The 12,419-nt window shown below is 39.8% G+C and overlaps 1 protein-coding gene across 1 annotated transcript; it reads left to right on the plus strand.

Moving 5' to 3' along the window:
* The first annotated feature begins 3,992 nt into the window (after positions 1-3,992).
* On the plus strand, positions 3,993-4,748 carry LOC127078607 (secreted RxLR effector protein 161-like). Its single transcript, XM_051019047.1, has one exon. It carries the CDS (start codon positions 3,993-3,995, stop codon positions 4,746-4,748), a length of 756 nt encoding a protein of 251 aa, XP_050875004.1.
* Positions 4,749-12,419: the final 7,671 nt, after the last annotated feature.

The raw sequence follows: 12,419 nt of genomic DNA on the forward strand, positions 1-12,419 counted from the left end.
ATTAATTAATTAATATAGTCTATTATTTCCCTTTAAATTAGAATTAGTCAAAGTCTATTAGTTTGTGCTTGCAGCACGTTTAGGAGTGGGCTAGTGGTCAGTTAGAATCAGCCTAAAATTGTGGGATGGTTGTTTAGCCTGTGGCTATTTATTCTGTCATTGAAATTCAATAAAGATGGTCAGTTTGTTTCAAGATATTACACATTGTGGTATCAGAGCGAGGAACAAACTGTAACCTAAAAAAAAAAGTGATTGAGAGGATTTTCATCATGACTGAGAATAGTCATTTTGCACAGGTATGCCTACCTAAGTTCGACGGTGATTACGATCACTATAGCTTGTTGATGGAGAACTTGCTCAGATCTAAAGAGTTCTGGGGAGTTGTCACCGATGGTTTCACTGAGCCGGCGCAGGGAGATACGCTTACTCCGGCTCAAACAAAGGCGCTGGAGGATATGAGGCTGAAGGACTTCAAAGCAAAGAATTATCTTTATAATTCAATCGACAAGACTATTCTGAAGACGATCACCAAGAAGAGTACTGCCAAAGAATTGTGGGATTCTATGAAGAACAAATATCGAGGCAATGCAAGAGTCAAAAGAGCACAACTGCAGACTCTTAGGAGAGATTTTGAAGTGTTGGAAATGAAAGATGGTGAGTCAGTGAATGACTATTTTGGAAGAGTCATGGTGGTGGCAAATGCTATGAGGAGTTGTGGTGAAACAATGGATGATGTGAAGGTGGTTGAGAAGATTCTTCGCATCCTAACAAAGAGATTCAATTATATTGTCTGCTCTATAGAAGAATCAAAAGATATGGACACCCTAACGGTTGATGCACTTCAGAGTTCATTGTTGGTACATGAACAGAAATTCAACAGGAAGAGTGGTGAAGATGATCAGGCCTTAAAAGCTACTCATGACTATGGTGGAAGAGGTGGAAGAGGCAATGGTAGAGGAAATTTTCGGGGCAGAGGAAGAGGTAGAGGAGCAAGGCCCTGGAATCGTGATACAGTGGAGTGTTTCCATTGCCACAAACTTGGACACTTCAAAAATGAATGTCCTGATTGGAATGCTCAAGCAAATTATTCCAATGCAGGATATCATCATGATGATATGACAGAGGAAGTGCTCCTTATGGTAACTATTGAAGAAGTGCAAAGCAGGAATGAAGAAGTGAGCTTAATGGTTTATGGAGATCAAAGCTTTGAGAGTCAGCAGAGCTGGTGGTTTCTAGATTCTGGGTGCAGCAATCACATGAGTGGAACCAAGGAATGGTTTGTCACTCTTGATGAGAAATTCAGGCGATCTGTCAAGTTGGGAAATGGCGACAAACTTGAAGTTGTAGGCAAAGGCAGTGCAAGGTTGGTAATAGAACAAAAGGTGCTTGTGGTTCAGGATGTTTTCTATGTACCCGGTTTGACAACAAATCTGCTTAGTGTTGGCCAAATGCAGGAGAAAGGACTCACCTTTCTTATCAAGAACAATGTATGCAAAGTCTTTCATGAGGAGAAAGGGCTTTTACTACAAATCAAAATGAAGACAAACAGAATGTTTGTGCTTCACACTATGCCAAAGAAAAGTGAGAAAAGCAGCTTAGATCAATGTTTGCAAATTACAGGTGACAAGGAAGATTTGTTGACTCTATGGCATCGTAGATTTGGACACTTAAGCTATCAAAATTTAATGAATTTAGAGAAGAAGAAGCTGGTTACAGGTCTGCCTAAGCTAACCGGAAATTCTGAAATTTGCTCAACTTGTATGGTAGGGAAGCAGCAGAGAAAGGTTTTTCCAAAGCAAAGCAAGTGGAAATCCACCCAGAGGTTGCAGTTGCTTCATGCAGATCTATGTGGCCCTATCACTCCTCAATCAAGCAGCGGAAAGAGGTACGTTCTTACAGTGATTGATGATTTTAGTCGAAAGCTATGGGTTTTTTTCTTGAAAGAAAAATCAGAAACATTTGATGTTTTCAAGAAATTCAAGGCTCAAATTGAGAAGGAATCAGGGTCTGCCATTACATGTCTTAGAACAGATAGAGGAGGAGAGTTTACTCGTACAGAGTTCCAAGACATGTGTGCTAAAGAAGGAATCAGAAGGCAGCGCACTACAGCTCTCACTCCACAACAGAATGGAGTAGCAGAAAGAAAGAATAGGACCATTATGAATATGGTCAGAAGCATGATGAAAGATACCAAGGTACCTACTACTTTCTGGCCTGAAGCAGTTTCCTGGACAACCTACATTCTCAACAGAAGTCCCACAATTGCTAACAAGGATAAGACTCCTCAAGAACTTTGGACAGGTAATCCACCTTCAGTCGAGCATTTTAAAGTTTTTGGATGTGTTGCTTTTGTACATGTTCCAGATCAGCAAAGGAAGAAACTTGATGATAAGAGTTGGAGAGGTTTCTTTTTTGGAATGTCTCAAGAATCAAAGGCATATAGATTGTACAATCCCAACACTAAAAAGGTGGTTGTTAGTCGAGATGTTAGCTTTGATGAGCAGAAGGGATGGGATAGTGAGCCTGAAAGTAGTTCTTCATCAACAACACTGATATGGGAAGGATGTATTGATGAAGTTTGTGATTCAGATGCAGATGACAGCGAGGAGGAAAGTAATCAGAATCCTACAAATGAAGCGGAGGATCACCTTGTGCAGAATGAGCCAAATGTGACTGCTACAAATTTGGAATCGAGGCAAAGGAGACTTCCTTCGTATTTGGAAGACTATGATCTGAGTTTCAGTCAAACAGATCTATGTGCAATGCTAGCTTCAGCAGAGTTTGTGATTCAGATGCAGATGACAACGAGGAGGAAAGTAATCAGAATCCTACAAATGAAGCGGAGGATCACCTTGTGCAGAATGAGCCAAATGTGACTGCTACAGATTTGGAACCGAGGCAAAGGAGACTTCCTTCGTATTTGGAAGACTATGATCTGAGTTCCAGTCAAACAGATCTATGTGCAATGCTAGCTTCAGCAGAGTTTGTGATTTAGATGCAGATGACAGCGAGGAGGAAAGTAATCAGAATCCTACAAATGAAGCGGAGGATCACCTTGTGCAGAATGAGCCAAATGTGACTGCTACAGATTTGGAACCGAGGCAAAGGAGACTTCCTTCGTATTTGGAAGACTATGATCTGAGTTTCAGTCAAACAGATCTATGTGCAATGCTAGCTTCAGCAGAGGATCCTTTAATTTTTGAAGATGCGGTGAAGGAGGAGAAATGGAGAATTGCTATGAAGCAAGAAATTCAAGCAATTGAGAATAACAATACATGGCGTCTTACTGAGCTACCATCAGGTGTGAAGCAGATTGGGTGAAGTGGTTGTTTAAAACAAAGTTGAAGGAGAATGGTAGTGTTGATAAATACAAAGCAAGATTGGTTGTGAAAGGGTACGCTCAGAAGGAAGGTATAGACTACACTGAAGTCTTTGCTCCTGTGGCTAGGTGGGACACAATCAGAGTCTTCCTAGCTTTTGCTGCATACCATGGCTATCCTGTTTGTCAGCTAGACGTGAAAAGTGCTTTCTTATACGGTGAGCTTGCCGAGGATGTTTATGTGGAGCAACCACAAGGGTTTGTGGTTGCTGGGGAGGAATCAAAGGTTTATAAGCTTAAGAAAGCACTTTATGGGTTAAAATAAGCTCCAAGAGCTTGGTACAGTAGAATCGAGAAATACTTTCTCAAGGCTGGTTTTGAAAGGTGCACATACGAGCACACACTATTTATCAAAAGGAAGGGAGCTCATGTGTTGCTGGTAAGTGTATATGTGGATGATGTGATGTACACTAGCAATACTACTTCATTATTGGAAGAGTTTAAGTCATCAATGAATGCTGAGTTTGAAATGACAAACTTAGGAAAAATGAGGTATTTTCTGGGTGTGGAGGTATTTCAAAGTAAGGAGGGAATATTTATCAGTCAACAAAAGTATGCAAAGGAGATTCTGGAAAGATTTCAGTTGCTGGACTGCAATTTTGTTCATAATCCGATGGTACCCGGTGTTAAGTTATCTGTAAAAGGTGATGGTATCTCTGTTGATGCAACTCAATACAAGCAGCTCATTGGCTGTATGTTGTATATCACAACCACAAGACCTGATATAATGTATACAGTTTGCTTGCTAAGTAGATATATGCAAGCCCCAACAAGACAACACATGTTAGCAGCAAAGAGAGTTCTCAGGTATCTGAAGGGGACACTCACTTATGGTATATGGTACAAGAAAAATGCTGGGAATGAATGTCTATTGGGTTACACAGACGATGACTATGCAGGTGATGTGGATGATAGGAAAAGTACAAGTGGGTATGTGTTCTTTCTAGCAGGAGGAGCTATTTCATGGGCTTCTAAGAAGCAGCCTGTCGTCACTCTCTCCACAACAGAGGCAGAATTCGTTGCAGCATCTCAATGTGCTACTCAGTGTGTGTGGTTGAAGAGAATTCTGGAGGTGATGGGATGGACATCAAGTGTGAAGGAAGGTACAAAGATCTGGTGTGACAATAGTTCCACAATTAAGCTTTCTAAGAATCCTGTTCTCCATGGAAGGAGTAAACATATTGATGTAAGGTTTCACTTTCTAAGAGACTTAGTTAGAGATGGCATAATAGAATTGGAGCACTGTGGAACACATGAACAAGTTGCTGATGTAATGACTAAGGCAGTCAAGTTGGATATTTTTCAGAGACTCAGAGGAAAGCTCGGCATGCGTGACTTAGCAGAGTTCAAACATGAGGAAGTGAACTGAAGATCTTGGATGAAGAGGCTTCAGTTCAGGGGAGGATGTTAGAATATTTCCAGCTGCAACTTATTATGCATTAGGTTATTAATTAATTAATATAGTCAATTATTTCCCTTTAAATTAGAATTAGTCAAAGTCAGCACGTTTAGGAGTGGGCTAGTGGTCAGTTAGAATCAACCTAAAATTGTGGGATGGTTGTTTAACCTGAGGTTATTTATTCTGTCATTGAAATTCAATAAAGATGGTCAGTTTGTTTCAAGATATTACACATAATGATGCGACATCAAATATATCCTTTTTCGTTTTAGCAAGCTAAATAAATAAATAACGCTAACTTAAGTACAAAACATTTCTAAGGAGAAAATCCATATTTTAAAACACAATTTTTGTTATCACGAGTACTAGCCAATAGAAATTAAATTCAAAAAACATTAAGACTTAGACACTCCGCTGCACACCATCAGTTACTCTTACAACTCTTTGTTATAATCACATGAACAATGATCTTATCTTTTTTACGAAGTTAACATAATTTTTATGAATACAATAATTTATTACTTATCACATTGTAGTTTTTATTGGCACAATGATTGTATTGTCCATTTTTAATGGCATTATTGAGTGGGATGATAACTACTTAGGGGATCTCAAAAAATGGCTTCTCGAGAGTTTCTACTTGATCAAAAAGTTTTTGTATAAGATGGATGTCATTAATAGATTTGACAAATTAGAGATTGAATCTCTCTACGGCATATGGAAAATGTATATATTAATTATTAAATGTTGTTTTTCACATAACCTTAATGATTTGGCTCATGTACAACATTTCTAAAAAGGCTTCGTGGATACACTATAATACTCTTGGACACTTCACTTGGAGACACCATATTAACCAAATCTTCAAAAAAAAAAACATTAAAACATTGACCGAGAATATGTCCCATAATGAATATCGTGCATTATGCGATAAATCTTTAAGAAAAAAGAAATGAATCAGTTGTTACTTAGAATGCATTGGTATCTAGTCGCAAAGAGATGAAGACACAATTCAATGCTTTGACAAAAAAAATGGCGCACTCTTTAAGAGAATATCATCGAGTAAAACAAGTGCAACAAATCCTTATATGCAATTATTATGGTGAAAGTCTTGAAAGTGGTCAATGAAACTTAAAGAGGGTACATAGACGAAGAAGTTAATTTCATGGTTAAGTTTCAAAGAAATAGCCCATTCTTGAACACCTATATGTCGGTGTGGAGAAACCATCCGAAATTCAGATTTGGTGACAATCTGGTTCAACGAATAAATCAATGGAAGTAATGTGTTGTAACAGGGTTAGAGTATCGGGATTTGTTATCGTCTCACAGAGATTATGTGATATTGCCACTGTTCGACAGTTGTTAAGTTCTTAACTTATAGTAACAAGGGGGTTTTAGTTTTCGGTTACGGTATCTTGCATAAAAAGTAAGAAATTGTGGTAAAAGTTTTGGTTTTACGATTTGAGAAAGATTGTCAAAATTAGGGTTCAACGATCACTTTGCATGCATATGTTCGATCAAACAAAACTCATAAACTCCATTAGATGATAAACACATTCGCAAAGTCCTCCCAATGTGTTTATTTCTAACACACATTGTATTTTTTCCCATTTTGATCCATTGTTGATTTCTCACACAATCTATCAAAATGACAACTTTTAGGTTTAACTTTTTAGTGAACAAACTCATTCAATACTATCTCTAGCTAAAGAACAAGGATGGATGAAAACCTAGGTCAAGAGTTGGAAAACACCTTTCAATCATAAACCAACACAAAGAGTTATCAATAAAACAAAGTTTTCGCCATACATTCATCATCAAAGAGTTTACAAATGAAGATCAACCCATATACATACAAAGCTTATGATCATCTACATCTAACCTTGACAAAATTAAAGACTTAGCTACTCATTTTCATGGTAGCTTGAACAACAAGTTTCAGACGAAGGTTGATCAACATCCGAGTCGAAGAATCGAGATTGGATGGGAATCCACCTTCTTTTTGTAAAATATTGTCAAGAAAAGAAGAAGAATGAGAAAATATGGTTTTTAGGGCACAAAAATCACCTCTAAGCCAAAAACAAGTAAAAAGATGATCCCAAGAAAAATGAAGATAAAAAGATGTTGTTCCAAAAAGTAGCCCATGCTACTTATAGTACTGGTTACTGAGTTGTCATGCTCGCTAGGCGAGCAGAATGGTTCGCCTAGCGAGCCCCAAAATAAGCCACCAGAATAGCCTGCGTCCAGAGGAGTCATCCCAGAAAAGTTTGCATATGTTCGCTAGGCGAACAATCCTTCGCTAGGCGAAGCCCTCGCTTCTCTCATTCGCTCCAGCGAGTTTTGATGTTTTTGCTACTGGAATTGCTCGCTACCTGCTCGCTGGATGTTCGCCTAGCGAGTACTTAGCTACTTCCCTCGCCACAGCGAGTTTTGATGGTTTTGCTACTGGAATTGTTCGTTGCTTGCTCGTTGGATGCTCGCCTAGCGAGTACTTGATCTTTTTGGTTCTGTCCAAGTCTGGGAGTGTTCGCTGGCATCTCGATGAGTGCTCGCCTAGCGAATACTTCGCTACCTCACTCGCCTAGCGAGCTTGCTAATGTTTGCTTTCCTTCTAGGTTCCTTTGCCATCTTTCTTGTGCCTTAGTTTTCTACTCTTTCATGCCTAATTCCTGCACAATAACACACAAATTAAAGGTACCAAGATCATTTCCATAGTATTGCAAATCAACAAAAGCAAGGGCGGTTTCGAACACTTTTTCGACAAAAAGGAGTGAAAGATGCCCATATTTGATAGCTCAAATAAGCAAACTTGGGCATCTAACAACTCTCCCCAACTAGATTCTTGCTTGCCCTCAAGCAAAGTATGCCTCTTGAAGGACAAGAGGATTTGCTTAAAGAAAAAGATTTCTCCGAAATCGGATAAAATGGCTCAAACACAAGAGAATCAACCAGACACAAGTTCCCAATGGTTAGAATAACACAATACACAAGAACTAAAGCCTTATAGCAACGCAAAACATGTATCAATCCACAACAATGTTATCCTGAATGAATCACCCTATCTCTCCTCTTCGAATAAGGATTGAAGAAATTATGCGTTTGCAACCGCGGGGACAATTTCACTCTCCAACAAACAATGCAAAAGTCAATTCAATTCATACAATGTTTAACAATTATAAATGAAAATGCGGAAGCACGAAGATCACTAAGGTCTTTTCCGGTTGTAGCTTGGTCAGGTTTACAAACAAGGGTCATATCTAAGGCCATTGAAAACGAACTTGCCGACGCAAAAGATACATTCACTGTACAAGCTATTCACACATCTCAACTTCGTTCCACTTGTTTCTCATTTGAAACCTTCACAACTCTTATTTCACAACTCAATTTTGTTTTTCACTATTTTTCTTCCAAGCAAGCATTCATTTTCATTTTCTCTATAATTTTTTTTTCACATCGTATTCACAAAACAAATGTTTCTCTTTTCTAATTTTTTTTTCAATGCTTGCTCGGTTATTCAAGAGTTGTGGCACCTACCGATTCTCATTTTCGTTCTCCCCAACTTATCTTTTACTCACCCCAAGTGAATGCTCTTGACTTTTTACGGCAAAAGAACAATTATCAAAAATTTCAGGGTTTCAAGAAAAAAAGATTTTGACATCTCGCCTTATTTCAAGCTGAGATTCAACTGTTTAAGCTCAAAGGGGTTTACGAATACTCTCTGCTCACGGGTAAGTTGTATTTGGAACTGGTTGTGCTCGAAAGAAAACAAGCGCCTTGATCATTTCTAATTGCTTTCTCAAATTCACAATAATAAAAGACAAAGTATGAATCAAATGAATTAACACAGTTTATTAGAATCCAACATTTTAGTGTACAATGGAGGTTTCCTCACAATTTGTGGTTCTAAGTCCTAGGTGAATCATTCATTCAATTATGTTGCAAAAAGAACAATATTCAATTACGAAAAGAGTAAAGTTCTTAATGCATTCTAAAATTCTAACCGGAGGTAACCATGTACCTTAGCATTATTTGCTTGTTTATTGTTATCATTGCCATCCAAGCTCGGATGCACCTTCATTGGATACTTCTTTGAGGAGCAACCATTCTAGAAGGTTTGACCCTCAACAACCAAAAATTTATTAAACAAAAGAAATTCAAACCAAACACAATAATTTAAAACATAAACAACAATTATAACTTCAAAATGTTAAAATGTGCGTGGGGGACAAAACACCCCAAAAAGTACATAACCAAAATACCCAATATCTGAAAATACAAGAAAATAAAACATATCATAAAAAAAAAACTTAGTCCTCATAGGACCCAGAACTCTCTTCACTACCGGAACCATCATCATCATCACCATCATCATCATCATCATCAGCGCCACCAGAAACATCAGCACCAGAAGCACCAACACCCGCCCCCTCTACGAAAACAGGCTTGTCCTCAGGCGAACTAGCATGTTGCAGAAACTGCTCACGCATCATCATAGGATGCTCTCCAGAAGGGTCACGTACCTGCAACTGTAATAACTGCATAGAGTCATGTATATCAATCATGGCTCGCTGAGTCGTCGCCATCCAATCCCAATTGTAATTGCAAACAGCTTGCTGGAAAGGATCAAACCTATGAGCAAAAGCACTAGGACCATCAGAAGCCCCGGTATCATCAGCAGTTGTACTACCTCGGAAGTTCTTCGGCTTACAGTACTTGGCCACATATCGATCATCGATTGCGGACGAAATCCTTACCTGACTGCGGGAGGCTAGCTTCACCCTCGACTATTGGCACAAAGCCATGATGAGACAAGGGAAAGCAAGGGGCAGTTAACTCGTGCCCCCGATTTCAGCCCGCTCTCAACCACAGACTTCATCTCAATCGCAATGATTCGCGCCACATCGATATGTACATTAGTCAGAATACAGTGGACCAAGTGTGCCACTGGGATCGGCACGGTCGACGTGTGTGACTTGGGCTTAATGTTAGTCAGAACCATCATCAAGATCAGCTGAGCCAAGGGAATCATATCCTCCCGATGGTACCTCACCGGAACCCCAGATGGGTTCACCTCAACTGACTTTCCCTCAAACAACAGGGCTGCAGAAATAAAATCAGTGTCCATGTGGAGCCTCAGATCTCTATGGTATGCATCCCTCTCATTAACTTCCAGATGGAGCGGTTCACCAAGCACTCGGTTAATAGCATCCCTATCAAAAGCGACCTGACGTCCTGACACTCTTGTAGTCCAAGTGAAAGGCTCGTCGTCATTCGGCAGCGCGTTCGCATAGAACTCGCGCACTATCTCAATATCATAGCTTTCGAGTGGAGAGATCAACCTGTCCCATTTCTTGCTATGTATCAACCCTGCAAATGTCCGATAATCGCCTTCGGGATTGATCAAAAACCTCTTCTCAAGTAAGATCTTCCTTTTCTCCAACGCCACATAACGTGCGGCTTGCTTCGGCCCAACGAATTTGTCGGTGTCAAATTGAATTGGCACAGTTCAGGAAGTACTCCCGACCTTTCTTTTTTTTGAAGCACTTGACCTGGATGCCATCTGTAAAATCATAGAAAAGAAACATCACACAACCACAAAACAGATTAGAGATCAAAACAGAAAAACCAAATATTGTCATGGTTGCTACTGCTTCGCTTAGCGAGGACCCAACGAAGATTCGCTACGGGTTCGCTTAGCGAAGTGGTAGCGAATGCTCGCCACAGATTCGCCTAGCGAGGATGCTAGCGAATGTTAGGGGATTCTGAGTTCTCCATTGTTAACAATCCAATTTCAGAAAACCCAAAGTCTAATGATACCCATTCCAAAAACAAAGTAATTTAACATGCTAGGAATCGTTCTAAACATACATGCAAACCTAAAATTCAACCCAATCTCCTACATTCAACCCTAATGACTCATTCTTCAGAATTTACAACATTGAAAACACAAAGGAATGGAGACAGAACAAACCTGATTGAAGAGGTTGATTGATTCTAAAATGCAACAATTAGGGTTTGCACAATGATGATTCTCAAAGAAATTGTGTGAGATGGAAGTGAAAAGTGTGAGAGTGAGAGTGAGTTCGTGAGGTTCAGACTAAAACAATTTAAATGGGTTTTGGGCCAAAATGAGTGGCCCTCTGAAAATTTAATGGGTTTCTGCCACGCTCGCTACTGCTTTCGCCTAGCGAGCAGCTAGCGAACTGCTCGTTACTGGCTTCGCCTAGCGAGCAGCTAGCGAACATGACAGTATCTGTTTTTTTCAAAACAGCACTGCACATCAAAATTCAGCAAGGTTCCATCAATTTGAACACCAATACCACACAACACAAAGCTGTAAATACTTACAATGTTGGGGTGCCTCCCAACAAGCGCTTGTTTAACGTCGGATAAGCTCGACGATTCGAGATGCTCACAAAGGAGCATCCAAGCAGATTGCACATCTCTCGCGATCCACAAGACCGCCAAGATAAATCTTCAAAAGTTGGCCGTTAACCGTCCAACTATTTTTCTTCTCCAAGTCCTCAATGACAACAGCTCCATAATTTTTGACTTCTTTGACACGATATGGCCCGGACCATTTAGATTTCAATTTTCCAGGGAATAGCCTCAACCTAGAATTGAACAAAAGGACCAACTGTCCGGGCACAAATTCCTTCTTCCTAAGCTTTTTGTCATGATACTCTTTCACCTTTTCTTTGTACAACCAACTCGAGTGATATGCGGCATTGCGCATTTCTTCCAACTCAAGCAATTGCACTTTTCTTTTTTCACCGGCCAAATCCTTATCAAAGTTCAATAATTTCAGAGCCCACAAAGCTTTGTGCTCCAATTCGACCGGCAAATGGCAAGTTTTACCAAATACCAATTGAAAAGGAGTTAGCCCAATCGGAGCTTTAAAAGCGGTACAGTATGCCCATAAAGCTTCATCTAACTTTTGCGACCACTCTTTTTTAGAATTCGACACGGTTTTTTCAAGAATTCTCTTAATCTCACGATTAGAGACTTCGGCTTGATCGTTTGCTTGTGGGTGATACGGAGTCGCCACTCTATGTGATACACCGTAATGTTTCAAAACATTTTCTAACGGTGCATTACAAAAGTGCGACCCTCCGTCACTAATCAACACACGGGGGGTTCCAAAATGGGAAAAGATGTTTTTCTTCAAAAAATTTATTACCGTTTTAGCATCCGCCCGAGGTGAGGCAATCGCCTCAACCCACTTAGAAACATAGTCAACCGCCACAAGCATATATTCATTACCATATGAGGGTGGGAATGGTCCAACAAAGTCGATACCCCAACAATTGAATACTTCAACCTCTTGGATGTTTTGGAGAGGCATCTCGTCTCTCTTACCAATCCCACCACTTCTTTGGCAACTATCACAACTTTGCGCATGGGCATTTGCATCTTTGAAAATAGTAGGCCAATAAAATCCTGACTGAAGGACTTTAGTGGTCGTTCTTTCCCCATTGTAATGTCCGCCGTAAGGCGAGTTGTGACAATGCCAAAGAATGCTTTGCGCTTCATCGCCAGTAACACACCTCCTCAAAAGGTTATCACCACCCAATTTAAACAAGTATGGGTCATCCCATACGTAGTACTTAGCATCCGAGAGAAATTTCCTTTTTTGGTTCG

The sequence above is a fragment of the Lathyrus oleraceus genome, chromosome 5 (genome assembly GCF_024323335.1).
Source record: "Lathyrus oleraceus cultivar Zhongwan6 chromosome 5, CAAS_Psat_ZW6_1.0, whole genome shotgun sequence".
NCBI classification, from domain to species: domain Eukaryota; kingdom Viridiplantae; phylum Streptophyta; class Magnoliopsida; order Fabales; family Fabaceae; genus Lathyrus; species Lathyrus oleraceus.